This window comes from Phalacrocorax carbo, chromosome 3 (genome assembly GCF_963921805.1).
Source record: "Phalacrocorax carbo chromosome 3, bPhaCar2.1, whole genome shotgun sequence".
Taxonomy (NCBI): Eukaryota; Metazoa; Chordata; class Aves; order Suliformes; family Phalacrocoracidae; genus Phalacrocorax; species Phalacrocorax carbo.
Window position 1 is genome coordinate 30624971 of NC_087515.1, and position 25361 is coordinate 30650331.

Consider the following 25361-nt stretch of genomic DNA (forward strand, 5'->3'; position numbering starts at 1 on the left):
CATGCGAGCTGGCGCCAGCGGAGCAGGTCTCTCCACGAAGTGCAGCGTAGTCTCTTGGAGAGGTCCCAGCTGGAGAGTCGAAGCATGACGTCTCTGGGAGCGCTCTGTCCGACCAAGGCATGGCTAAGGCACAGTGCTGCAGCCTGGTTTGCCTCCCTTCAGAGGACAACTGGGCTGCTCTTAGTGGCTCTTTGCCTGCCCTCCCGGTAGCACGGCTGTCTGGTGAGCACGGAACAGATGTGTTACATGGACACTCCTCTGTTTGATGCTGCTTCCGAGTAGTATCTATAAATATGGAAACTTCCTGTTACACTGCGGTGTCAATAAACGTTGTGATGTGCGCCTGGTGGACAAACCGAGTGCATGATCAGGGCAGGAAGGAGAACAGCTGTGAGGTGATATACTAGAAAAAAGTGGAGGCTCAGATTTTGAGAGAAGGCAGGAAGTCCTGGTCTGGGATAATGTAATAACAAAGGACAAAATATTTTTCCAGAAGAAAGTTTCGAATTTGCAGAGATAGCTATTTGAGATAAAGTGTGGAATCTTGGCTCATCTGGTATAAAATAGAGATTTACCCGGAGCTATGTGTCCAGGCAGCTGCCGGGCCCTGAGCACATCCTCCCCACTGCTGGAGGTCTGGCCCTGGGGAGCAGCCTGGGCAGCGTGGTGGGAGGCCACCACTGCACCCAGTCCTGGCCCTCCTGAGTTGCTTCTGCTGAGGCTTTTGCCCTCCCCTGAGCTATGTCCACAGGCTCCCAGACTGTCACCTGCACCCCAACCCACAGGCTTGCACTCCCAGCCCCCTTGGCTCCCCAGACCTCAGGGAGTGGGCAGCACTGGCTGTTCCCTGGCACACAGCCAGTATGACTTCTAACAACAGTGAATTGCTCATGAATCCCCTAAATTAAGAAGTATTTCCCAAAGGATTATGACAAAGAATTCCCAATAGTTTATGTATTTGAGAAAACCCCTAGCTTAATTCACAGATAGATGAAAATACTAAATTCAGCCAGTAAATGATTCATTTATTTCTTGCAACAGCTGGGTTTGCATAGGAAAAGAAACACAAAAGAAATACAAGTCCTGGAGAGCTAGTCTAGTCCAGCAAATGCCCTCCACGACGAACCATAGGCCTAGAAAATTTGTATAGAAACCATCAATTATTTAATCGAAGCTGGTGAATGTTTAACAGTTAAAAATACCAACCTACTCATTCCAATTACACAGTGAACCATTAAAACGTTCATAAAGCACTAGTCTCACTTAAACAAACAGCTCTTCTACTCTTCCTGGTGTTTGCAGGTACCAGACCGTCAGCCCTTCCTCGCAGACACCCGTGGGTAAAACCTGGGTGCTTCCTGCAGTGGGGGCTGTCCTTTGAAGTTCCACTTGCGCAGCAGTGGCTAACAGAGGAAGAAGCCCCGCTTTGTAAGATGTGGCCTAATGTGGTGTTTGTTAGAGCAACAGCTGCTAAATATTTGATTATCGCAAATGAACGTCTCCAAGCAGCTGGGTCTGGCACTGTGCTATGGATTCAGAAATGCAAATCATTCACCATGAAAATATTGTTATCAGCTTCTCAGGAATGGCTACGTTAAATAAACCAGGTGTGAACATTGCTTCCTGCCCTAGAGTTATCGTACCAGCCCAGAGCTCCTGTAGCTGGGAGAGAGGAGAGCAGACTGTCTGGAAGGAAAGGCTACGTGTATCTCTGGGAGGGTGACTGGGTTAATGGAAGAATTAAATTCCCCAAGGTTTGGCAGTTGAATTGCATTTGTGAGCAGTAACAGGATTTACCTTTTCCCAGAACATAACAGTTCTGTTCCGCTTTTTACTGGCTTCATTTTGCATTCATGAGAGTTGTACTGGCTGGAACAGACCAGGAACAGAAGGAAGAAAGTGTTCAAGTTCTTTAAATTACAGCCTTTCTCTTTGTCTGTCTCCCTTTCCTTGAAGGACAGATGCAAGCTGTTTGGTTAGGAGCTGATCTTACACCGTAAATCCACCCATGGAGGCACTGTTACAGTGTAGTAGGTTCCCAACTCTGCTAGCAACACGAAGAACATATTTGATTTGTGCTTTACATTGCTCTGGATGATATAATCTAGATTAAAGAGTATATGCAAATATTTTTGTTTTCCCCTTACAGTTCTCTTGATCACAGTCATTTTATAGAAATTGATTTTTACTTTTTTTGGAAGCCTGTTGGACAGTATCTTTGTCCCAGGAGCTACAGTGAATCTACCAGTGTTGCCCATTTCGTGAGCACTCAACCTCATCTACCACCAAGCTGCTTTTTTGTGGCTGCTTCTTGGTTTTCCTGAAGTTTAGGAGCCCAGGGTGACCCTGCTGTACATGTGACAGACAGCAGATCTTCTCAGTAACGCTTTAGATGTTCAGGACACAATAAACTCAAGGGTCATGCTCCAGCCATTTGTGCATGCACATTAAATCGGCTTTGGCCTCCTGGGATTGGCCCATATGGGATGACAAAGCATATAACGGCACCACAGGATTCACTGAAAAAAAATTCTCTTAAGTCATTTAAAACTCCTTTTGCATTACTACTTGTTTATTCAAATGTCATATGTCTGTGGAGAAAAATAAGCCGACTCAGGATTTGCTGTTTCTACTTTTCAGTTAAGCAAGAGAGCACTTTGAATCCAGTTCTGCAAGACCTCCACCACGGTCTCATCTGGATTGAATAGTTTCAGTTCTTCTAAGAACTAATGGAAGCTCCAAAAACAGGAAAAAAAAAAAAAAAGGAGAAAGGTAATTTTCCAAATAGAAACCTCTATGCAATTTCTGAGTAGAAACTTGTATGCAATTTGGGTCGATGCCTGAAAATAACCACAATTCCATTTTCTTTTTCCTTCAAGAGGTCTCCTTTAAAGCATGGTCTAATCTGGCCTGGCATCCAAGAGCAAACTGTGCTGTGCGCTTCACGTCCTGTTGGACAACTCTGAAGGATGGCACTACAGTTGCAATTTTGCAAATGACTCGCAGTCCCTTCTGGGACCTCTCTACAGTAGGGTGGATAATAGTTGTCTGCTTTGAGGCTAACAGCATTCACTGTGCTGCTGCCTTGCATTTATGTAGTAATTTATGGTGACATTCACCCTGACTTCTCTAAATTATTACACAAGGTGCAGAATAACAGTCAGTCAGACGTAGGATCTGGCAATACCTTTTTAGCCATGTCAGCAAACACTGCTGAAAACAGGTTTATTGACAGAGTGCTGTAGTGACTCCTGAGGAAACATGCGCATGCTAAAGTCCATCTTCACTAAATATTCCCATTTTGACAGACAGCAAACATCCCGTAGCATGGACACAGTTGTACCAGCTACAGGTTATCATAAAAAAACAGTTCAGTCTAATAAAATATGTGATACCAGTTTGAAGTATCTTATGCTGATAGGATTGCATCTGCAGCAGCGTAACTCTGTAAACAATCACACCTTTTACAGACACATGAGCTGAGAGAAGTAGTACAGCACTGTTATCAAGAAGTCTTTTCTAAACAAGATATGGCCAGGAATTTGAGCACTTCCTGAATTTAACCAACTCCTCTAATAAGGTGATTTTACAGAAGAGAGAACATGGAAATTGATGCAATTAACAATTGCATTTTTGGCTATCTGCCCAGGAAAAACTGTGAACCAACAGCCAGATGAATGATTTCCATCCATGTAAATGTGGAGCACCTCTGGATGCTCTTTTAAAACACCTTCAGAAGGGAGTGGGACCTCTGGGTCAGGGTCTGACCCCCAACTAACATGTGTCCCCGAAGGGGACAGAGATGGCACACCCCTGCCCCTGAGCTCTCCTGATGTTCCAGACACATCATCCTCTGCGCTGTGCTACATACCAGCTTCTTCCCTCCTGCGGCCACTCCTTTTGCCTTTATTTTCAAATGAACTATACCTGCCTTTGGGCCTCCAAGCTGCCCGATGGCACCGGAAATGATAGGCAGAGCGGGGATTTCTTTGCAAAACTGTTTGCTGACCCTCCCACCTGTCTCTTGGGAAAAGCAAGGCTATGTGTGCAGTACGTGGCGCTATTCATATCACTCCTTCCATTCAGCAAACAGAAGGATGACATACCTTTCAAAAACATGCGTTAAACACACCTCTCTTCATTTACTTATCAGATGCACTCTTCTTTAATGGAGAGTGTGCAGCTGGTTCCCATCTGCTCAGCTGTGGCTCACTTTTTTATGTTGTTGTTTGGGGCTTTTTTTTCCTGCTGTGGGTTAAATTGAGAATGAGGTTTCATGAAATGGCTGCTGTCAGAAGGAGCTGCCCTGGTCTGCTCCCAGCCACACACCACACACTCCCATCAGCGTCCTTGTTGCCAGCTCATTGGACCTCTCAGCAATGCCCTTCACCTTATCAAGCAGGCAGAAAAGTATTTCCTTCCTAGGTGCTGGTTTAGTTCTCTGCTGGTTTAGAGAGCTGGCCTTGTTTACTGACGGGTCAGGAAAGCACTGGCAGCAGCAGGAACACACTGCCAGGAGCAGGGAACGGAGGATGGGAGCAGGTTGTCCTTTTGGGGGCAGCTTGCAGTAAGAGCGATGAGTTAATGCCAAATAGTGGTGGTCGCACTCCACCACAGCTTCCAGCTGCATTCTCCCGCCCTTTCCCTTGCACTGAATCTAGTGATGGAGTGGCTTCAGGGTGAGCTGATTCAGCTGGCTGATCTGGCTGAAAAACTACTTATTTTTATGGCACGGTTAGTTTGTTGCTGTTATCAACCAGATGAACAGATTCGCCCTGTGGCCACGCAGCTACTAGATGCAACATAAGTAAGGCAACACGAACAGGAAACACGGGTAGCAACTAGCTTGTAGATCAGCTGTAATACCAAACTGTACCGTAAGAAGTAGCTACACCAATCCAGCCACCCCACTGTTATTGGAGTAATCAGATCGCTACATAATGTGCTTTCCTACCTGTGCTCTCCTGCTCTAATGAACATACTTTCAGTGCAGGAAGTGTATTTTTATCTCCCTCATTCTGTGCGAGTAGAATTGCACTCCAGCAGGCAGTTTCAACCTCTTCTCATTCATGGACTGCTAGCGGAGGGGCAGATCCTGCACAGCGGGACTAAATCTATTGACTTCCATTCCTTTGTGGCTTTTGTGGACCTTGGAAGTTGTTCACAGTGGAACAACCGTAGACTGAAATGCACTGCAGAGCAGAACTGCTGAGAATCACACAGGTCCCATCAGACTGGTGATAGTGTTTTGACATAATTTTCTTCTCTCATTTTTCTTCTTTCTCATCAAGGATAAAATCAGAGCAGATTATGGTGCACAAGGCTCGTGAACAAAGATGGAAATTTTGAGCTAAAACCTCCTCACTCTAGTTTCCTAATGGACAGCACAGGACAAAATACTGAGATAGGACTTCCCATTCTCTTTATCTGTGCAAGTAGGCGGTCCTCAAAGGAGATAAGAAGTATCATCCTTTCTTACAAAAGTAATGCAAGATCCTTGGTTGCAAGGCAAGTCACAAATGTAACTGTGCGTGTGTACGGGCTGCACGAGTAACCGTGCCTTTTCTTGGCTTGCGTTCCTCTTGGAGAGGCTGTGGCTGCTCTCCCCATCACTGCAGAAGGCTGCGTTTCGGTCCGATGGGGATTCAGTGACAATACTGGCTCATAATGAAATACAGCCTCCTTCCTTTTATCCCACTCTCTTTCTCTCTTTTTAAACTGGTTTTATTCCCAGATCTGGTTCACAGCCCAGCCCCATAAACAACTGAGTCAGTACAATTGTCAGGGTGAAAGGCTGCAGAGGAGCGTGAATGAGGGAGATGGCAAAGGGAGTGGCAGGCAGGATCTGCTTAAGCTGCCAAACCCTCATTTTTCATCAAGCCAGAGTTCAGGACTGGCACATTTAGTACATCCATAATCTAACCCAGCCCCTTTGTCTTAAAATGTCTACAGTGTATTTACACACCTTCTGGTCCGTATCTTGCTGATACTTGAGAGGAGTTGATGAACAGGTTGTACGTTTTTCCTCTTAAATACAGCGAGATGTGAATCCTCTTTATTCCACATGCTGTGCTTCAAGATAATAAAATCTTTGAATGAGGAGGGGAATGACATATTAATACATAATTTAAAGTAGTCATGGAGTCATCCACTGGGGACCTCATCATGTAGCTCATGTAAAACAGGGTCTGGGATGGCTGGCACGTGAGGGAGTTTCATCAGGGAAAAACAGGGCAAGAGTTCTCAAAGGAAAAGCTTAACCAAGGTGATTACATCTTACCAGCCAGATTTCTGAACCATATCCCCAGGAGAGAAGTATCTGAATGCCTGATTCAGTGGTGATGCGCTCCTACACAGTAGTCCTAAAATAGCAGAGGTTAACAACACTCAAAATGTCAGCACTAGGCCCCCGAGATAAAACGCTATCATGATGAAAGGAGCAATTCTCTTGCTTCCATCCATCTGCAGAATCTGTATAAACTGACCTCCACTTAAGGAGCCTTACAGTGCAATTATATGAGTTAAGAGCTGGGTCTTTTGCTGACATAGTTATGCTGGTAAAAGCCCTCGTTTAGATGTAGCTATACAGACATAGGCAGGAAGAGTGCGTCTAATCTCACTGAGATTCTCACAGCAGAAAAAAAAATATCTCTAGTATAGACAAGCCCTTAGGCTCAAAAATATGTGAATGTCATATCTCCTTTTGTGTGTTGCTTTTATTACAGGCCTCCATAGAGTGCCCATCATTGTAATCGTTGAGTAGCCTTTATATTACAGCAAACAACAATATTTTCCAGCTGGAGAACAGGCTCTGATATTCGCAACTGCAACTGCCATTTCTTTCAGACCAAAACCTGGGGAAGGGAATTGTTGCCAGACGGAGTCCCAAACATCACTAGTAGTATGCCTAGCACCTCCCAGTAACCTGTTAGCCACGGACAGACAGCCGGTTCTTGCTAATCCTTTCTATTCAAAAAGAGGGCAGTAGCAATCTTTGCTGGTTGAACCTTATCACTGAGGTGTGAAATGCCACATTCAGGTCAGTGGGTATTAGTTCTGACCCCCTCGCTATGTTTTGTGTGCACAATGTAATTATCTCACTGTTAATCACTTTAACCAAATAATCCAGTCCCCAGGCTGGTCATGTCAGGAAGGGGCTGGTCCTGATTAGGGCTCCCAGATCCCACAGAAGTAAGGGTATCCAATATGACTGCTTTCATGAAAATAATACTTATTTAGAGGCAAGTAATTTAATGCACTGTGAAATATCTAATAATTCTTATTTTTTTAACAGTCAACTAGGAGTCAGGAGAAAAATCCTTCAGGAGGACTGGAAAGTCCTGAAGATCTGAAGAAAATTTCTCTAACCCCAAGTGAAAGAAATGAGGTGTCAGCTTTAGCATCACATTCATTACAAAAGAATCAAAGTTTTTAATTTTCTTTTTTGAAGGAGCTTGTTTTTTCTCAACTTGTAAAATATATTAGAGGGAAAAAAAAACTGTTTTGAAAGAAAAGTTCTTTTTTTCCCCTCAGTGACACATTGCGAGATCTTGCCTTCTAATGCCTTGCAGGAGTTAGTGATGATTCCTTCTGACACTGTAAAGCTCCGAGTCTCTACAAAGAGGTAGCAAAAGGATTAAATACATTACTTGGTCACTGTGGAAAATCATAGCCAGGGAGTTGAACACCAGGAGCCTGAGGTTTCTATGGCTATTGTATGAGACAGACAGCTTCATCTTGTCACCCATGTAGGATTGCAGTGCTATTTTCTTTTCTTCTTTGAACAAATGGGATCGTGGCCAATTATTTACCAGTCTCAATTCTAGAAGTGTGGATGCCACTTAGTTGTTACAAAGCCTCAGACAAAGGTAGACAAAAGCTTTGCAAAAAGTCTCAGCCGTCCCTATTTAGAATAGAGACTGCTCAATATCTAAAAGGACTGAGCTCTTAGTTATCAAGGGATATAGTAAAGTCTTAAGTAATCTGCAGACTATTACAGGACAAATAACAGCTCTGGCTGGGAAGTTATTGAATGTTCAAGGATTTCCAGTATCCTGTTTCCTAGGCGCCATTAAAAAAACCACAACCTTAAATTCCACAGCAACTCGGCTCCCCCTGTGATACCATTATGTATACATGGCTGGACACAAAAAATGTGCCACCTCTTACCTAAAAGCATATGGCTACATGCTGTAGCATGTAAATTCATCTCTGCCAGTTGACACAAGTCACCCTTCTTCAGCATCACTTTATTTAAACAACCGTACAGTGTGTATTTGCATGTGTATTTTTTCATCAAAGAAACCAGCTCCCCCAGTCAGCTCCTCATCCTGCCAATGCTGCTCGTGCCTACAGCACAGGCAACAGCCAAGTGCCCTGGCAAAGCAGGGGAGCCTGAGGGGTTTCTGGAGAGCCGGCAGGGAAGGCTGGGCCTGCACCCACAGCACCATGCCTGGGCACTGAGGCTGCTCCCTGGCTCCCTCCCAAGCTTCCCCTGTGACTGGAGGCTGCTTGCTTTCCTTTCTGAGTGTCTCTAACACCCTCATGGATGAAACATCCCTGCTTGGGAGCTGGTTGCAGCCAGTACTCAGAGACACGTCCAAACCCGTCCCGCGGCATGTGCATTTGCATCCCTGCAGCTTTGTCTGATGCCAGATCATTCCTCACGTTGCCCAGCTGTCCTGTCACCTTCAGTAACAGCCGTGTTTGGCAGCTGACCATTTCCTTGCAGACTGGTGAGCTCACTGCTGCTTCAAACCTGCGTCAAGAGAAGTTTACACGTCACTTAGGAACAGGCTGTTCTTCACCCACACTGCAATGGCCCTATCTGCACTACAAAACAAACAAAATCAACCTGCTGACAACACTGTGGCCACTTTGCACTGCTGACTCTTGTTGAGGATGCAGAAGGCTCCTGGAGCTTGGGCTGATCAGCTTGGCTCTAGGAGGCAGGAGGGTGCTGACCCTCAGTCTGGCTGGTCCCCATGATGGACCCCACCAAGTCAGGGCTCAGCCCAGCAGGACTTCAAACAATCACGACAGTAAATTGGGCACTTGTGCGATTTTTTAATGAAACTTTTCTTTGTCCTGTTTATGTAGCTGCTGCTTCCTGTTCGAGCCGTCTTATTTGGTTGGAGAAAATGGAATTGGATGGTGGCAGTGTCAGCTCACCAGACAGCAGGGCCCAGTGACTAAAGGAAAGGGAAGGGGGAAAGCAGAGCCACACTCCCCATCTTGATCTGTGACTCACTGGCTTTCACGTAACTGTAGGCAGGTTGGTCAACCTTCCCATGTTTTAGCAGAACAGAGACACATCCCTGCAAAATGGATCAAGGTCCTCAGCAGAAGGAAGTCTACAGAGTGAAACTCAGGGATTACTCCTAAATGTTCATTGTTCAGATGTTAGAAAAGAATCACCTTTATTACAGCATCCACAGTTTCAGTCCTGCCCTTAACAGAGACCCAGCCAAGACCCCATCTCCAGTACTGTGATGGTGTATAGTCCTACCACAGTTCCACAGTCATTCACTTCTATCTGTTCATCCTAGATTTATAAATCATGTTTTCTGCTTTTATGCAAAATTTTGGCCTAGTTAGTGTGTTTTCAAATATACAAGGCCACATCCAGTTAAGAACAAAACCAGGTTTCGTATGTCAGGTAATATATTGCTGGACGTGTCCCATGCAGTACAGGCGAGCTCAGTTTATAACTGTATGTGAACAACATCCAGCTAAAGTGCCCAAAGGAAAGGTTTGCTGCTCTGTTGTCACTATGCAGGGATCACTAATAGCACAGAGTCAAGTGCTAGGTAAAAGTCAGGCTACATTGCAAAGCTGGATAAAATTACCTTTCTGTTAACGAACTGTGTAAAATTACCCCGTTTGGCTAACCTTGAATTCCTCCTGGTTTCTGGGGAATTTATGTCCCAAATTCCTTGAACTATATAATAAGATGATTGCTATAATATTTTATTTTGGTTGTGTGCACATGAAATAGGGCGGACTGGTAATACACCAGAGACTGTGTAGAGCAGCAGCTGTTACACTTTCAAAGAGCATTACTGAGCTTTTTATAGTTGGCTGCAGTTGACATCACGGCTAAATAGAGTCTCACTCTAAAATATATTCCACCCAGCCTATGCAACCTTAAAGCCATGCATTGCTGGGAGGAGAGAGGGTCACAGGAAGCAACGCAATGCCAGCACGGAAGTAAAAGCACAGGGATGAGTTTTCTTCTTTTTCCTGCATCCATTAGAAATGCTCTTGAAAGACTCTTTAGGAAGAGCAGCTGCCTCTGGAGAAGAACAGGGTGAAACCTCTCATCTCAGGACCCAGCATTCAAATCTGGCCCACATCAGCAGTGTCCAACAGCTGTAGTGACCTAGCAAGTAGGTAGCTCTCTTAGTGCCTCACAGGTGACTGCCCAGACCAAAAGAGGCTAAAATCACAGCTGCTGCTTTTACACTCTTACCACTGGTCCCACCGCGATGCTGCTGGGAGCTGGGTGAAAGCAGCTGGGCAGTAAAAACCACTGGTGAGGACCATCACACACGCAAGCCCCTTTATGGACTCGCTTCCAGAGCTTTTGGGAGAACGCTTTCCACCATGGTCACTATTAAGAAAATAAGGAAGCTGGGTTTGCAGAAAGCTTATCCAGCATCCGAGGGTATTGGGGATAATGATCCCCGAGGGCAACATCTGCTGCAGCACAGACCTCCTGAATGAAACCTCTGCATTGCTTTAGATCCTCACAGCCTGGCACACCACTGCCCTGATGACCTTCCGCAGTAGCATGAGGGGGATGCAGTTTGGGAACAAGCCCCATAAACCTGAGGATGGGGACTCACCACACTGATTCAGAGCAACTCCTGCCTGTACTCTGCAATCTCTGTAGCTAACACAAAGAGATTAGGGGCTAAGGGAAAAGCCTGGGCCAGGATGGCCCTTCGCACTGCAGTGCTCCATGAACTCACCTGGGCTACTACAGCACGTAAAAAGCCACATACTTCCCCAGCCTGCTATAGAGATATGGGATGAGATACATGATGTGCTTCTTCCCTATGCCTGCCTGGCACTTCTGTCCAGCTAGCAATGATGCCAGCCCGTGGAGCTGAAACCACACATACTATTCAAGTATTTTTCCCCAAAGTATCCATATTGTTGACCGGGTTCCTTCCAGGCTCCCTCTTCTCTTTCCATCATCACATCTGTTGACTGATAACAGACAGGATGATACAAAAATAGGAGCAGCTGCTGTGACTTCTTTATGTAAGTGATTCTCTTCCACGTGGGATATTCAGAAGACACTTTTGGTTCTCTTTCTTTCAAGGGTGCTGCTCAGGGGACTGCCCGTGTGATATGAGACATGCAAACTAGGATACAAGAATATAGCAGAGGCTAAAACACTGCCAAATAAAAGTTTAGTGGGGCAATTTCACCAGTGCTGACTGTAGGAGCTCTAGCGCCCAAAACTTCTAAATCCACCCTGTGTTTGCATGTAGCTGAATATCTGTACTACCAAAGTGCTGGACATATTCCATGTGAATGGCCTGGGTTTCCTGATGTACCTTTCATAGCTTGACACACACGGCACCTCCCCTCTGACTCTGTGACTGAAGACCATTTGGTTTTCAGCTGTGGTTTCTTCTGAGATCCTAAAAGACCTTACAGGAAAATGTCGATGTCTTAGTCTTTCCCTGACCTGCTCTGTTTCATCTTGCAGGGACCCACCGTCTTGGCAAGAAGTCCACTTAAAAGGCAAGGCTGGGGATGTCTAGCCTACCTTCACCAGGAAAGGCTGTGAAATGCGAGGAGACGGTGCATCACCACAGTCTGACAGCCTTCCCTGGGCGTTGGTTAGATGGTGTGCCAAAAATGTCATGGGTAAGAGTTACTGGTACAGCCCCTTTCACAATCTGCCACTGTTTACTGTCTTAAGGGTGTGATGGCACAATTTGACCTTAAAACTGCATGGGCACAAGCCTCCTCTATGCTGGAAAATGCATCATCCTCGTAGCCAAGTGCATTGGCACGTACGCAGCACAGCAGCCAGGAATGATCAGCACTGCCTTCCCCTGTCCAAAATGTCAAATGAATTTCTGCTTAAACATGTGACACTGGCAAACACAGAAGTCCTCTCCAGCCTCACCCCAAGGTTGTTGCTGCCCTCTTTATGCTGTGCTCCCACCTGGCACTACAGGAGGGGACCAGCAGAGTGTGTCACACCATCTTCTCACCAAGGCACAAGTAGCCCGTGTTCTTTGTGCAGGGCAACTGAGAGTGGTGCCCTCCAGTGTCCCCACAGTTACCAGTGCTGCCCTCTGCTCTTCTGTGCTATAATAAAACCATGGTTCCAACAGCAAAATCTCTGTTTTAACAAGCACTGATTATTTTCTTCAGGAAGGAGGTGGAAAATAATACTTTGCTATATAGCAACAGCCACACTAGGAGTGTTTTGCTAATGTCATCCACCAATAAACAGGTCTAATGGAGGCATTTCCTCATCAAAAAAGCGTCAGCCAAAGCAGGTACATCTCTTGCTTATTTCTGCTGAGCCTACCTGAGCCACTGCTGGGAAAGATATTTTCCACTTAGCTTTCTCCTTCCTACTCATACCATGTTTAGGGGTCAATTCCCAAACGGCCCAAACTTCACCCAGAAAAAAAAAACCCACTGCAATTATCTAAACTATGGCTATTCTGCAAGTGCTCCAAAGAGCACTTCGTGACTCCTTTTTTTTTTATGATTCATGATTTCTACGTGCCTACACAGAGAAAACCAGCAAGCTAGACCCAAAGATATAGAGAGGATTTCAGAGAAGTGGCTCTCCTTTTGTTGTGAAGAAAAAGTGAGTGAGTCTTTCCTACTGTGTGATGTGGTCCATGGTTTCTGCATCTGCTGAAAACACTGGCAAGAGTTTGAGAACTGACCCTGGGAAACACAGACAGAGAAAAGAGGTCAGGCAGACCTGCAACGACCTTCTGCAGCTCTTCGTGCATATGCATTTTACATGGTCCTAAGTAAAATTCCCATCCGAAACCAGCTTTTCCACTTCAGTTAGCCAAAGGAATCTGGCGAAGTTGCATTGCTACAAGATTAGATAAAGTCCTGGAGAGCACGAAGTAGGCACCAACCCTGCTCTGGAACAAGGATCTTCTAGGAACAACCCTGTGTGTCTCTGCCAGCGTGCCATACACCTCCCCTTCAGCAATGGGGCCACAGGCAAGTTACAGTGGCATTTGATGTATCTGTTTGGACAGCCCAGACTTGGCTAGACACTGTTAATAGCAACCTGCTGCTGTGGAAAGCTGAAATACAAAGACCTGTTTGAGGTGAAGGAGGTCAGTGCTCACACACATTCTGGACACTTTGTTAGGATGAAGAAAGAGCTCAACATACAGAAGTTTGCTGTGTGGGCACCTGTGTGGCTCATCGCATCTCACAGCTAGAAATTATCCTGGTGCCTCAAGCAGGAGCCTCCTCCATGCAGCCAGTGGAAAGATCACCATTCGTCTGAAGAGGTGCAAAAATCAAGTGCTTCGGGCAGGGAGGATCAGTCTTCAGTCTGTCAGGATTTTCACTGTCAGCAGGTTCCCTGTTTCTCTTGGACTGCTCCATACATGCCAGGACTCCTGCTGCCTCATCTGATAAGAAATACAAAACACGGAGGAAGGACAGTTCAACCAAGAGAGATTAATCAAAGGAAACTCCTTATCTTCTCACTTCTGCCCTTTGAAGACCCCAACTTTTTCTATCCTGGCAAGATTTGAGAGAAATACAGCCCTTTTGAAATGCTAGAAAACCATGAATGCTGCTATGCTGGCAGTGACCAAGACACACAGGATGTAAAACACCCAGGTGATGCTGTGATTGATGTGATATTGTGCCCAGTTTTGCAATTTCCAGCCACTGTCATAAAGACTTTGTCTACAGCCATGCTTCAGGTGTTGACAGTGAGCTGCCCAAGGGCGGTGACAAAAAAGGATAGCAGCAGTGGAACTGTGTTAGAAACCCACACTACAACCCTGCTGCACACTTTTCTGATCATTCAGCCTTGCAGCAAACTCTTGTAATTCCTTTATACCTTCTCTTACCTCAAAGGCATTAAGACAGCCTCCCAGATATGAAGATACGACAGCAAAAGAGGAAAAACGTGGTCTCACAATGAGATACGCAGGATGGCTAGGATGGCAGTAGAGAGCTGCTGCAATCACTGCCGCCTGGAGTCACTCTCGTTCTGGGATTGCTGTTGTCTCATTTGGAGTAATAAACGTATTTGCTCTTTGGCGTGTGTCCAGCAGCACGAAGAAACTTCCAGGAGGCGGGGAAGAAAAGCTGTCAAGGAGAAAATTCTTAAAACCCCCAAGTAATACATATAAGACAAGCCTGGTCAAATGCAAAAGAGAGGAGAAAGAATCAAGGGGGCTAAAAGATAACAGAGAAAGAGATAAAAGTACCAATAAAAGGCAAGAGGAAGACCTTTAGACAACAAAGGAGAGGATTAGACTAAGGAGGTGACAAGGGTGCACCCTTGACAAACAGAGCCAAAGTCAAGCAGAAAAATAACCCTGCCAGAAATAAAAGCAGAGAAGCTGAACTTGAATAATGGGGGAAGAAAAACAGCTGTGGTATAAAATAGGGATGAGAGAACAAGAGGCATTTTGAAGGTCTGGTGCAAGAGCTGCCTGAGCAGGGCAGCCCTGAGGGGCACCCGTCCCGGGTGGAGGGCAGGGACATGCCCTAGAGAGTGTGTTTGCAGAGAGGAGTGAGGCAACATGTGGGATGGTATTGAGCAGCTTATCTGGGATGGTTGAGGCAGGAGGACCAGGAGGATGGGATAGTGGGGGAGGAAGACACAGATACTTTTCTGTGCAAATGCGTGGAGCTTTTGTGTGAGTCAGACACCAGAAAATTGTGCCGTGGGCTTACAAAAATCAGGATAACTCACAGGAATAATACCTATTAGGTTCATTGCGTGGTATTTTCTTTCTTTTTCTTTTCTTCAGTGTGATTTTAAATAGCAAAGAAATATGAGTCAATTCATGCACAGAAGAGAATTACTTCATCAAATAGCATAGTAACCGCTGCACTCCCCAGCTATGATCACCCAAAACTGCTGATTTAATGATCAACTGAAAATCCTCAACTCAGGTGGAACTCCCACCTTCCATCTACACATTAAAGCTGAGAATCTTCCAAACTGTACAGAGATCACCCCAGGAAAAAAAAGCTAGAGCAAACCAAAATGGCTCTGTTGCAAATGCCATGATACACAAGAGACCAACAGCCCCTTGTCTCCAAAACTAATCAGAAAAGATGCAAAACATTTAGAATGAATTATAAGACTGAAGCCAGAGCACTGCCCTTGGCATGGGCCTGAGCAGCAGCAGGGAAGCACAGGGAAGCCAGCTGAAGAGATGTCCTGTCAATACCACTCAGAAAGGGAAGAGTTGTGGGGTTTAATAGCACCAGAGCAGCCAGGGGCAAAGAAAAATAGTGGATCCATGTGTGTATTGTGACAGGCATCCAACCTTACTGGGAAAGTTCTGGTTCTATATATTGCCTTCTAGTTTTAAACCACTGCAGCAAAATTTGCTTCGTGTTTGGATCCTTTTCTCAATAACCTTTAACAAAAATAAAAAAGAAGAAAAAAGTGAAATTCTCATAAAAATCTATTCATTTCAGTAGCTCACGTGCTCAGACAGATACCAAACAGTGCAAGACAGAAACAGAGAACCTCGTGACTGTCATTTTCTAAGCTGGAGTAGAAGGAAGATCTCACTGTGTGTAGGGGATGATGATAAGGGTTTACTAGTCTGCCAAGAAAAGGTACAAAACAATGCCTTAACACTGTTCCCTAAGGCCAAGGAGCCTGAGAAAGGAAGAGGGGACTGTCTGGAGCTTTTCTTTCTGTTATTCAGTGCTATTAAAAGAAAGAGGATGTGGCCTCTCTGCTATATATCACCCTGCCTTCCCCTGCCAGCCCTGCTATGTGTGTGTATTCTGGCTGCACCCTGAAAGGCTGCCTCTCCTAAGTAGGTGCTGTATGTAAAAGAGGTAAACAGGGTCTTTTTCCTTAGCGCTTCCATTCTTATCATCTTCTTTCTTTGGTTTTTGTTTGTTTGTTTTTGTTGGGTTTTTTTTCCCTCTGTGGAGATAAGAGTTTTTTTCCTTTGCTTGTACAGTGAATTAATTAAACGTTACTGGGAGTTCAGATAGCCCAGTAATTTTATACAACCACCTGCATCAACAGCTGTTACAAAATTCTTCATTAAGGACAGTATCTCTAAGAATGGGGTATGACCTTGTTCAGAGCATGCAAGTAAGCAAAGCAACATGATGAGCTCTATTAAATAGAGGCCTTAGGTTCTCTCGCAGCACCACATGCTATAAAATCAGAGAGGGCACAGAGATAAATTGTAACAAGGAATTGTTTAAGCCCACGGCTTGCTGCCACAGCAGTCTTTGTGGGACTGTCCGCTCACTGCAGAAGCAACAGTAAGTCAGGTACACGCATCCTGCCATCTGCAGGGTATCTCAAAACTCAAAGGCAGGCTGAGGTTTAACAGTGTCTAAATTCAATCCTAAATATCACCTGCCCTTTCAGCCAGCCTCTCCTACCTCCAGGTAGCTTCCTCCCTACTGCCCTTTCCTTTCCCTCTTCCCACCCCCACCATTTGCTTTTATCTCCCTCCCACTCCCCAATCCTTGATCTTCCTCTCCCTCCGAAGGTAGGGAGCCAGCTGCCAGCCATCAGACGTGCTCTGCTCTTGCCCCTTTGCTATGTCTGGGTCCCCTCTGAACCTGGGCATCTCGCCCCAAATCTGTTCCTGTTGGGATTTAGCAAATGCAGCCCCTTGATCTTTTCATATGCATTTGCTAAGTTCTTACGCCTCCCCCATGGCCGCTTTCTTCAAGGCTTTCTGTGTGTCTGAAGCTCTTATCAACTCCTCCGAACAGAATATACGAATGGCACCACCAGGTCTTGAAGTCATGTCTCACACCTCTCAGGAAATGGCTTACCCCACCAAGTCACATCCCCCTCCTAAGCACAGGGCTAAAGTCACAAGACACTATTAGTTCGTTGTTGCCAAAACCAAAGAGAGACACCAATTTAATTTTCAAAGGAAAATAGATCATGCTTATATAGATATAATCAGATCCTAGACAAGCAAGATAGTAATCTTTCAGAGGAAACACAACTGCCTGTCACATTGCATTTATTTTAACCCATGGAAGATCTGTGCATAGAGCTGTTGGGTGAGACTGGCCCTTTACTTTGTGATCTGAAATAACTGAAGCTGGGCTGGACTGCACGAGCATTGGGGACTGATGTCACCAGGCTCTGACATTGTTCTGGTCAATGCGATGGCCTACATCACGCATTTCTTACCTGTAGGTACACAAGCCCTGAAAAGGGTTCAGCCCTGCCCCTTGGTCACAGGTCACTGTGGCTGCACTTCCCTGGGTCACACCATCAGCCACGGACCAGGGACATGACCCCGCTCTCCCCTTCCCTCCCCAGCCCAAGTGCCCAGGTGCCTGGGGGCAGCCTGGAGTGTGGCTGAGTTCTTCTTAGTCAAGCTTCTGACCTTGTAGTAAGACACTGGATCCACCTCACTGTCTCACAGGTGGAGGCGAGCCTGAGGGTCAGAGACAAATGCTGCTATTTCAGTTTTACAGACAGTGAAGCAGAGGCACAGAAGTCAGTGTTCTGCCTGGGACCACCCAGGAGACCAGAGACGGAGCTGTGAACGCAAAAGTGGCATCCTCAGCCTGCAGCGCTTTTCAAACAAGTCACCATACTGATCACGCCCACCACACACATGCACTGGGAATGGCACAGGCCTAAGCATGAACGTGCCATCGTCCATCCTCCCGAGAGGCAGACAGAGCCCTCTACATCAAATACGCTTCCTGGCTGACCAGGAAGGCAAAACCCCTCTCCTCTGCAGAGTGCTGGTCCCTTTCTTTAGGGAGGCTGGGATCTGTTCTGGGACTCCCCTCAGAGCAGAGGATGATGTGCAGGGTGAGGCAGCGAGGACCTCCTCGGAGCTCTGGAGGGGAGGAGCTCTCAGGGACGCAGCTGAACATCGAAGATGAAATGGCAGCTCAAGCCTCTCAAGAATACACTTCAAGATACCTGCAAACTATGCCAAAGTGAACACTACACACAGCCCACCTTCTCAAGCTCTTCCTTCTTACAGCCATGAGGGCTAAAACCACAAACACTACAAAATGACAAGTTTAAATTAAAAACATGACATAACTGTGAGACCTCAGAACTCCACCTAAAAGCCTGGATGTGCCTTAATATAAATCTCGGTGTACGTACATTGGGAAGATCTGATAAACCTCTAGAAGCATTCAGAGGCTGTAAATTGCTTTGTCACAGTGACTAGAAGCAATCGGAGGGAAATTAAGCATTCATCTAAAGATTTCCTCTTAGGCAGAATGAAAAAATCCTCAAAACCTAAGCCTAGCATGCATTAACGATTTTTGCTATCAGGGCCCTGCTAGAGAACCTGGAAATCATACAGCGTTTTCATGCCAGCAGAAGCTCTGGAGCAAACGTAGTTATGTATGCCACCATAAAAATGTATCCGGTCTACAATTAATTTTATTTGCAAGATAGTTATACAGGCATTGCTTCTTCAATATAGCTTAAACTTAAGCTAAGCCTTATCAGCAAAAATGTGTTTTTGGTTTTTTTCTTAAACTTTTTCTAAGTTAATGAAATCAGGTTCGTTCCCACTGTTCCTCTTTTGGTCAGTCTCTTAATATAAGCTTTTGAAGTTGTTGGCCTGTTTCAATTAAAACTGATGTAGAAATTGAGACGTCCAAGATACCAAGTCTTTACAGGTTTAGTCAGGGAGACAAGACACTGCTAACTCTGTGCTACTAAAAGCTTCAATCTCGGGTTTAGACACCAGAGAATTCATGTTAAAGACAGCCACCAAAAAGAAAAAAAATCATCTTTGCTGGAATGAAAAATTACCGTGCAAGAGCTGTCTCCCTGCAGAGTCCTAGAAGGAACAAAGTGATGTGACAAGCCAGAGGAGTTTGAACCCAGCAAGGGCTGCACTGGTGGTTACAAACCACTGCATGGCAAAACCCACCATGTCTCATCCCCTCCAAGACTGAGCAGCAGAACTGCTCATATATGTTAGTTATCTAAAGGGGTGCGTCTGTTTTGGCAGCAAAGACACGACTGAATGTCACACCGCCACCTACTCTTGCCACGTGTTCCAGGATGCTTCCCAAGCCCCAGCTCCTCCAGTCACGTCAGGCAAGATCTTAACCTGCATGTTTAAAAGATAACTTATAGCCCTCAACAGCCTGAGAGAACCTCCCCAGCTTGTTATGCAAAAGGCTGAAAAGCCAGCAGGCCAGCAAACCCTGCACAGGGCCCACCTCCCTCTTCTCCAAAATCTGTGTTTCAGAGCCTGCCTTATCCTTGCTGGATGCTCGGAGCTGGCAGCAGCAACATGATAGCATTGTTCTTCATCTCAAGCCTAAAACTGTGTTTTCATTGCAGGTACAGGCGCATTTCGCATTGCAAGAGTCCCTTTGGCACAAGTGCCCCAGTGCAGAGGTACTCCCAGCATGGACGAAAGCATAAGGAATTTATCTCTTGAGAAATATAGCAAAGATCAATGTAATCAGCCTCTAGTAGGCTGTAATTTCCATTATCTACACAAGGTAGATACTCTCTTCCCTTAGAAATAGCTACCTCAATTTTAGCCATCTTAATTTCAAAAAGCAAGCCACTTCTGGATTTACGTCATAGTTTCTGCATCTCGGGGGAAGAAGTAAAATTCCCCTTTGTGCCGAGACAGGACACAAATAAAAGCCAGCATACAGAACAGGAAGGGACAAAAGTCTGAACGTCTTCCTAAACACTTCCAGCCTGTACCTAGGTATAACTCCATGCAGATGCTGGCACCCACTAGGCCTTGGAAACATTGTCAGACTACAAGGAGCACAATAGGATGCAAAACTTCTTGTTGGCAAAGGAAACACTGCCAAACCTAGACATGGTGTATTTTTCTTGCTGCAGGAGGCACACTGCAGTACCTCACTGGCTGAGCTTTTAGCACATAGGTGGGATGATGCTCTGTGGGAGCTGTGGAGAGGTGTGCCAATGTTGGGAGGAGAGAGGACTGGCAGAAGAAAGCAAAGAGCTGTCTTTCATGCTGTCCTGCTTGTCTATAAGGAGGCAAAAGCCTCCTACTCTGGTCTCCACCTAACAGCACACTCCTTCACAATTAGAGCGCTGTCCCCCCTTGCCCTTCTTCAATCTTGGATCCCTTTCAAACCAAGCCAATAGAGAAGGGTGGCCACCAGGAACCCACAGAGGAAATCAGCGTGTAATGCTTTGAGCAATGGGAAAGGGAAAATACGATTCCTGGGCTCTGGTCTTGCCCCAGAATTTCTCTGCTTTTGCTTCCAGCACATACCACTGGTACGCAGAAGAGGACTCACCACCAAGATACATCAACATGCTGCTATTAGCCAGACAGCCCAGAAAAGAAAACTGAGGCAGAGACAGTGGAAGTAAACAGAGGTCAGCACCACAGGTGTGCAGCCAGCAGCATGGCCAGGCCTGCCTACAGCTGCCTCGGCCACTCACGGGTAACCTGCAGGAACATCTGCTAGAAAATGCAATCGTCTGCAGATGGGCAATTCAGCGACTGTGAACCCCGCACCCTGGAGCCTGTGTGTGTAATTCCGGGCTGCATTAAGGGCGCCAACCATTTGCCCATGATCCAGTTGCAGTGGCACAGGTGTACCTACCTAACCTGTTGTTATAGAGCTGCAAAACACAGGCTTCCCGTTCTGTATCACAGAACTAGCAGTGAAACTGCACTCATACAAGAGCTACTGCAACTAAGTTTAGTAGGTAGAAGTTATTTTTCTTCCGCTGTAACAAAGTAGACTTTTTTTATGGTCTATAAATGTTTTATCTCTGTCTCTTAATGAAAGCTTTCAGTCCTGGGAAACATCTCCTTTCCTTTCCTCATCAGGGGAAGCAGGTTAGCTGCTGTTACAAGATAGCTGTTGGAACACCTCTGGTACCATAAAGTGCAAGGGAACTGAGGAGGCTTTTGGCCCAAAGGATGTCACAGCAATCAGAGATCAAAGAGTCAGCCCATTTCCAGATTTATGAGTTGGGAATAGGTCTATTAGCTCCCAGTACTCGCTCTTTCCTGAGTACGTATTCAATATACATTGATAAAATAGTCATCTTAATGGGAAGTCTGACACAGAAAACCACCACAGTCCTGGGCAGTCTGTCTGAGTTTTGTCCTCTTCTAGCTCCACATCAGATCCATGTGGCGGCAGTCCTAGAAGCACCCCCAGATGGGATCCCCTCGTTTCCCTCCTGCTCCACCTGGCAGTGCCCTCTTGCTTGTATAGCCGTCCCACGGGCTGCCGGTGACCCACCGCGGGGAATCCCAGCTCTGGATTAAAGAAACCCAAACAAACCTGCTTTTACTGTACAGTTAATTTAACTTGGATAAGTTCCCTGATCACACTGTGTGGACCCACATACAGCTTAGTAACCCATTCAGCTAAAGGGAAAGCAGCAGATCAGGTTGGGGGGGAGGAATGGACGGACAGTGGGGGGCCTGCGGTGCCAGCAGCTACTTGAGCCTGGGCGGCTGCTGCTGCTGAAAGAAAAACACATCTGTGTGTGAAAAAACATCTTCCTGAAAAAGCTCTGTCTGGCGTACTTAATTCACCTTAACTAAATCCTAGAAACTGAGGTCAATATCCCTATAAGGGCATAATTCAAAGCAGGATTAAATCCTTCAGAAACCTGAAGGGTGTCACATCTCTATGCTGCATTACACAGCAAAGAAACCTCTGCTTATGTTTTTCAGCAAATGTTATTGGATGTAAAACAGAGTAAAATATTTGTCATGGAAATGTAATACGGAGTAATTCCCTTTTGGTGCCACCCATGGCATCTTCTAAATCTGCAGAGAATCTGCAGAGTAGTTCAACCCTCCCTGAGTCTTTTATTAAAAACCTAAAATAACGCTGTCCGTGCTTTCTAGTTCCTCACTCCCCTGTGCCCTTCCTCACCACCATGCCCTCTCGTACACGGCTAACTGAGAATGCTGTACAAGCATCACGTTCCTGACCCCTGTCCACAGACTACGGGCCACAGTTTCAGGAACGAACGACCTAGAAACTTAACAGGAGCACTTGGATCGCTGCAAGCATAAAAGCACAAAGGTACAAACACACAAACGCTTTAGGAATATAACCTCCAAAAATAGTTTTAACAATCAAACCACCATTCTTTCACAGGAGATGGTCGTGTAAGGGTAACCCCTTTTTAAAGCACCTCGGGGAGGGTGAGGCATAGCCTGCTGGAACACACGGGCAAGGTTTCAGCGCAAGACCTCTCCAGCTGGGAAACGGTTATCGCAGAAGTGCCTGAGCTGTGCGAGTGTGAGCGGGAGTATGCAGGCATTAGCAAGTGGGTGGCAAAGTCGGCGACACCACTCTCTGTCTCTGCACCGTCTAGCTGCTGGGGTTCTCCGGGTGCATTTAACTTGCACCTTAAAAGGCAAGAGATGTTTCTGCAGCCAGCGGCAGCAGGCACAGCAGGAGGCCGTACACTGGCTGCACAGTTTGTGGCAAAGTCCTCCAAACAGAGCAGCCCTGGCCTCAGGAAGAAACAACTTTTGTTTACTTTGAGTCTCACACTATGCGAGATCCCTCGCTCACCAAAGTGGACAGCTGCTGGAAAACACCCCACACACACACCAGCAGCTGGAGGGAGCAAACTCCGTAACCACATCGGCCCAGATGTTGTATCAGAAACAACCAAGCTGCGGGACCGGGCCCTATCCGGGGTGCCAGCCTCCTAACGCCAAGCTGTTTTGCCCACAGAAAGGGGATACAAACCCTGCTCCGCTCTCCCCTTCGCTGCCCGTGGTCCGTGCAGGGGGTCGCCAGCCGTCACCCACCCCGTGGGGCTGCGGGGCTCCGGGCCGAGTAAGGCAGGGGACGCCCCAAGCGGGCACCCCACCGGCGGGCCCGGGGTGCGGGGCGCGGCGGGGTGCCCGCAGCTCCGCGCCCACCTTCCCCTGGGGCCGTGCCGCCTCCCTCCGACCCCCCGCCCCCGCCGACCCCCTCCCCGGCTATAAAGGGCGGCCGGAGGGCCCGCACCCCCTCCTCGCCCGCTGCCATGGCCGCGCTGCGCTTCGGGGAACCGCCAGCGGAGCCGCCCGCCTTCCCCGCCGGCAGGTGGGCGGGGGTCGGCGGGCCCGGCGCGGCCTCGCCCGCCCTCAGGGCGCTTCCCCCGGGGGAGCGGGGCCGGCCGGCGGCGGAGCCGTCAGAGGGGGCGCCGGCCGCCTCGCAGCGTCGGAAGCGGACCAGTTTCACGGCGGCGCAGCTGGAGACGCTGGAGCTGGTCTTCCAGGACACCATGTACCCCGACATCTACCTGCGGGAGAAGCTGGCCGACGCCACGCAGATCCCGGAGTCCCGCATCCAGGTGAGGGGCGGCGGCCGCGCCGCGCCGCAGCGCCCGGGGCCACCCTCACCGCCGCCCTCTCTCCTCAGGTCTGGTTCCAGAACCGCCGCGCCAAGTCCCGCCGCCAGCGGGGAGCGCCCCGGCCCGGCCCCGCCGCGCCGCCGCCCGCCGAGCCGCCGCCACCACCGAGCTACCCGCGGCCGCCGCGCTTCGCCGCCCTGCGCGCCCCGGAGCGGCCCCGCTACCGCCTCTCCGGCCTAGCCCAGATCGTCCAGATCAAGGAGGAGGGCTCGGCCCCCTACGAGTGGCCGCCGGCCGCCGCCTTCCCCCCCGGCCCCGGCTTCGAGGGCTTCCCGCCCAGCCAGCCCGCCGGGGCCGAAGCTGCCTCCTTCGCCGGGCCACCGCCGGCCGCGGGCCCCTGCCCGCCGGGCCGCCCGTTCTGCGGGCAGTACTCGCCCGTCTCGGAGGCTGAGGACACCAGCGGCTACTCGGAGTCGGGCTCGGAGTGGGAGGAGAACGCCCTCGGCGCCTTCCGAGCCCTGTGAGCGCCGGCCCGGGCGGGACCCGGCCCTGGGCCGGGGGTAAAACTGCACCCCCAGGCTGGATGCCAAGTCCGGCCCCGCCAAACCCGCGCCTGGGGGCGCGCTGCTCTGGCGGGGAGCACTCACATACTGCGCTACCTCACACACACGCCCCGCGACTTGTTGCACTTTATCCGGTAGTAACTGAATATACCTATTTATTTAAGAAAGATACGGGTCAGCTCCATCAGCTGAGGGCATCTTTTTACACTGTATTTAAAGACTTCCATTAGCACGTTTTGTATTTCTATTTAACTTTCTTTAGCCAAAAAGCTAACCAAATCCACTGTGTTTTGGGGGTGGGGGCTGATGTTAGAAGAGTGGGGATAGTCTGTTGGGATGTTTTCACCGAGGGGAAAAAAAATAAAGGTTTACATTTTTGCTTTACTTGTGTGCGTACCTGGGGCAGGGAAAGGGTTTCTCACCTTGGCAGACGAGGGGTGGAGAACAGAGATGGTAGATACCCCAGCCGCAGGTTCTCTTCCCAGGTCCTGGAGAGCCACAGCTGGGGTTCAGGTGTGAATAAGAGACCTAAGGGGCCTGAAGGACAGGATACAAAAACTGCCTTGAAATGTCTGTCAGCATTTGCTTTAGATCTGCTCTAAACAACATCCCCCATCCCTGAACAAAAATGCAAATTTATGGCCTAACTAATACAAAACCCAAACCCTGAAATCATTGTCCTGTTCAGACAAAAACCTCAGCTGTGCCACTTAAGCCAAGGTTAATGTTAAACTACAGAAAAGCAGGAGTATTTTGTTAACACTGTAAAGGCACTTTAACTTTGAATTTGAGTACTGGGGGCTACACAGAAGCTGTTTACATGACAGGTAGTGGGCTGAATGGCTCTGCACCCAAAACACCTCTGAACGCTAAAATTACTGGTAACAGAAGCCTCTCCTGTAATTCAGTCAATTTATGGAGGAACAGATATATTACTATACATGTATTTTGAGGATAAGGCCAATTCTTCCTGCCTACAAAGCTGTACTTCAGAGCCTTGCAGAGCAAGTTGTAGGACTCCAGGTATGGGAGAGCACCTGAATGCTGTAGGCTCTGATGGTTTGGAAGCACAGAGGAAGCATACTGGTGGCAAAAACACGCACTATCGAGAATCATGCCCCAACAAGGTTACCAGTGCACAAACTCCTTGGCATCACCCTATAACATACCTGTGCTTGCAAGGTCTGGGGCGGCTGAACCATGGTTGAACTGCAAGCTTGTAAGGATAAGTGGTGTAGCAGGACTGGCAGTTAATTCTCCCTCCAAAAACCAGAGCTGTCCTT

The 25361-nt window shown here is 47.6% G+C and overlaps 1 protein-coding gene and 1 long non-coding RNA gene across 6 annotated transcripts; one reads left to right on the forward strand and one right to left on the reverse strand.

The window, feature by feature from the left end:
* Window positions 1–1018: 1018 nt before the first annotated feature.
* On the reverse strand, window positions 1019–24782 carry LOC135312499 (uncharacterized). Of its 5 annotated transcripts, none has more exons than XR_010372061.1 (6): window positions 23465–24124; window positions 14094–14334; window positions 13399–13643; window positions 6281–8758; window positions 5966–6072; window positions 1019–4248 (listed from the first exon to the last, which is right to left on the reverse strand). It is a non-coding gene; the product is annotated as an uncharacterized LOC135312499 (long non-coding RNA). The 5 variants fall into 5 exon arrangements; XR_010372062.1 differs by having other exon boundaries at window positions 1019–1869; window positions 4107–4248; window positions 5966–8758; XR_010372063.1 differs by lacking the exon at window positions 23465–24124 and adding an exon at window positions 24501–24782 and having other exon boundaries at window positions 5966–8758.
* On the forward strand, window positions 23144–24124 carry MIXL1 (Mix paired-like homeobox). Its single transcript, XM_064446368.1, has 2 exons — window positions 23144–23515; window positions 23584–24124. Exons 1-2 carry the CDS (start codon window positions 23207–23209, stop codon window positions 24037–24039), a joined length of 765 nt encoding a protein of 254 aa, XP_064302438.1. The 5' UTR covers window positions 23144–23206; the 3' UTR covers window positions 24040–24124.
* Window positions 24783–25361: the final 579 nt, after the last annotated feature.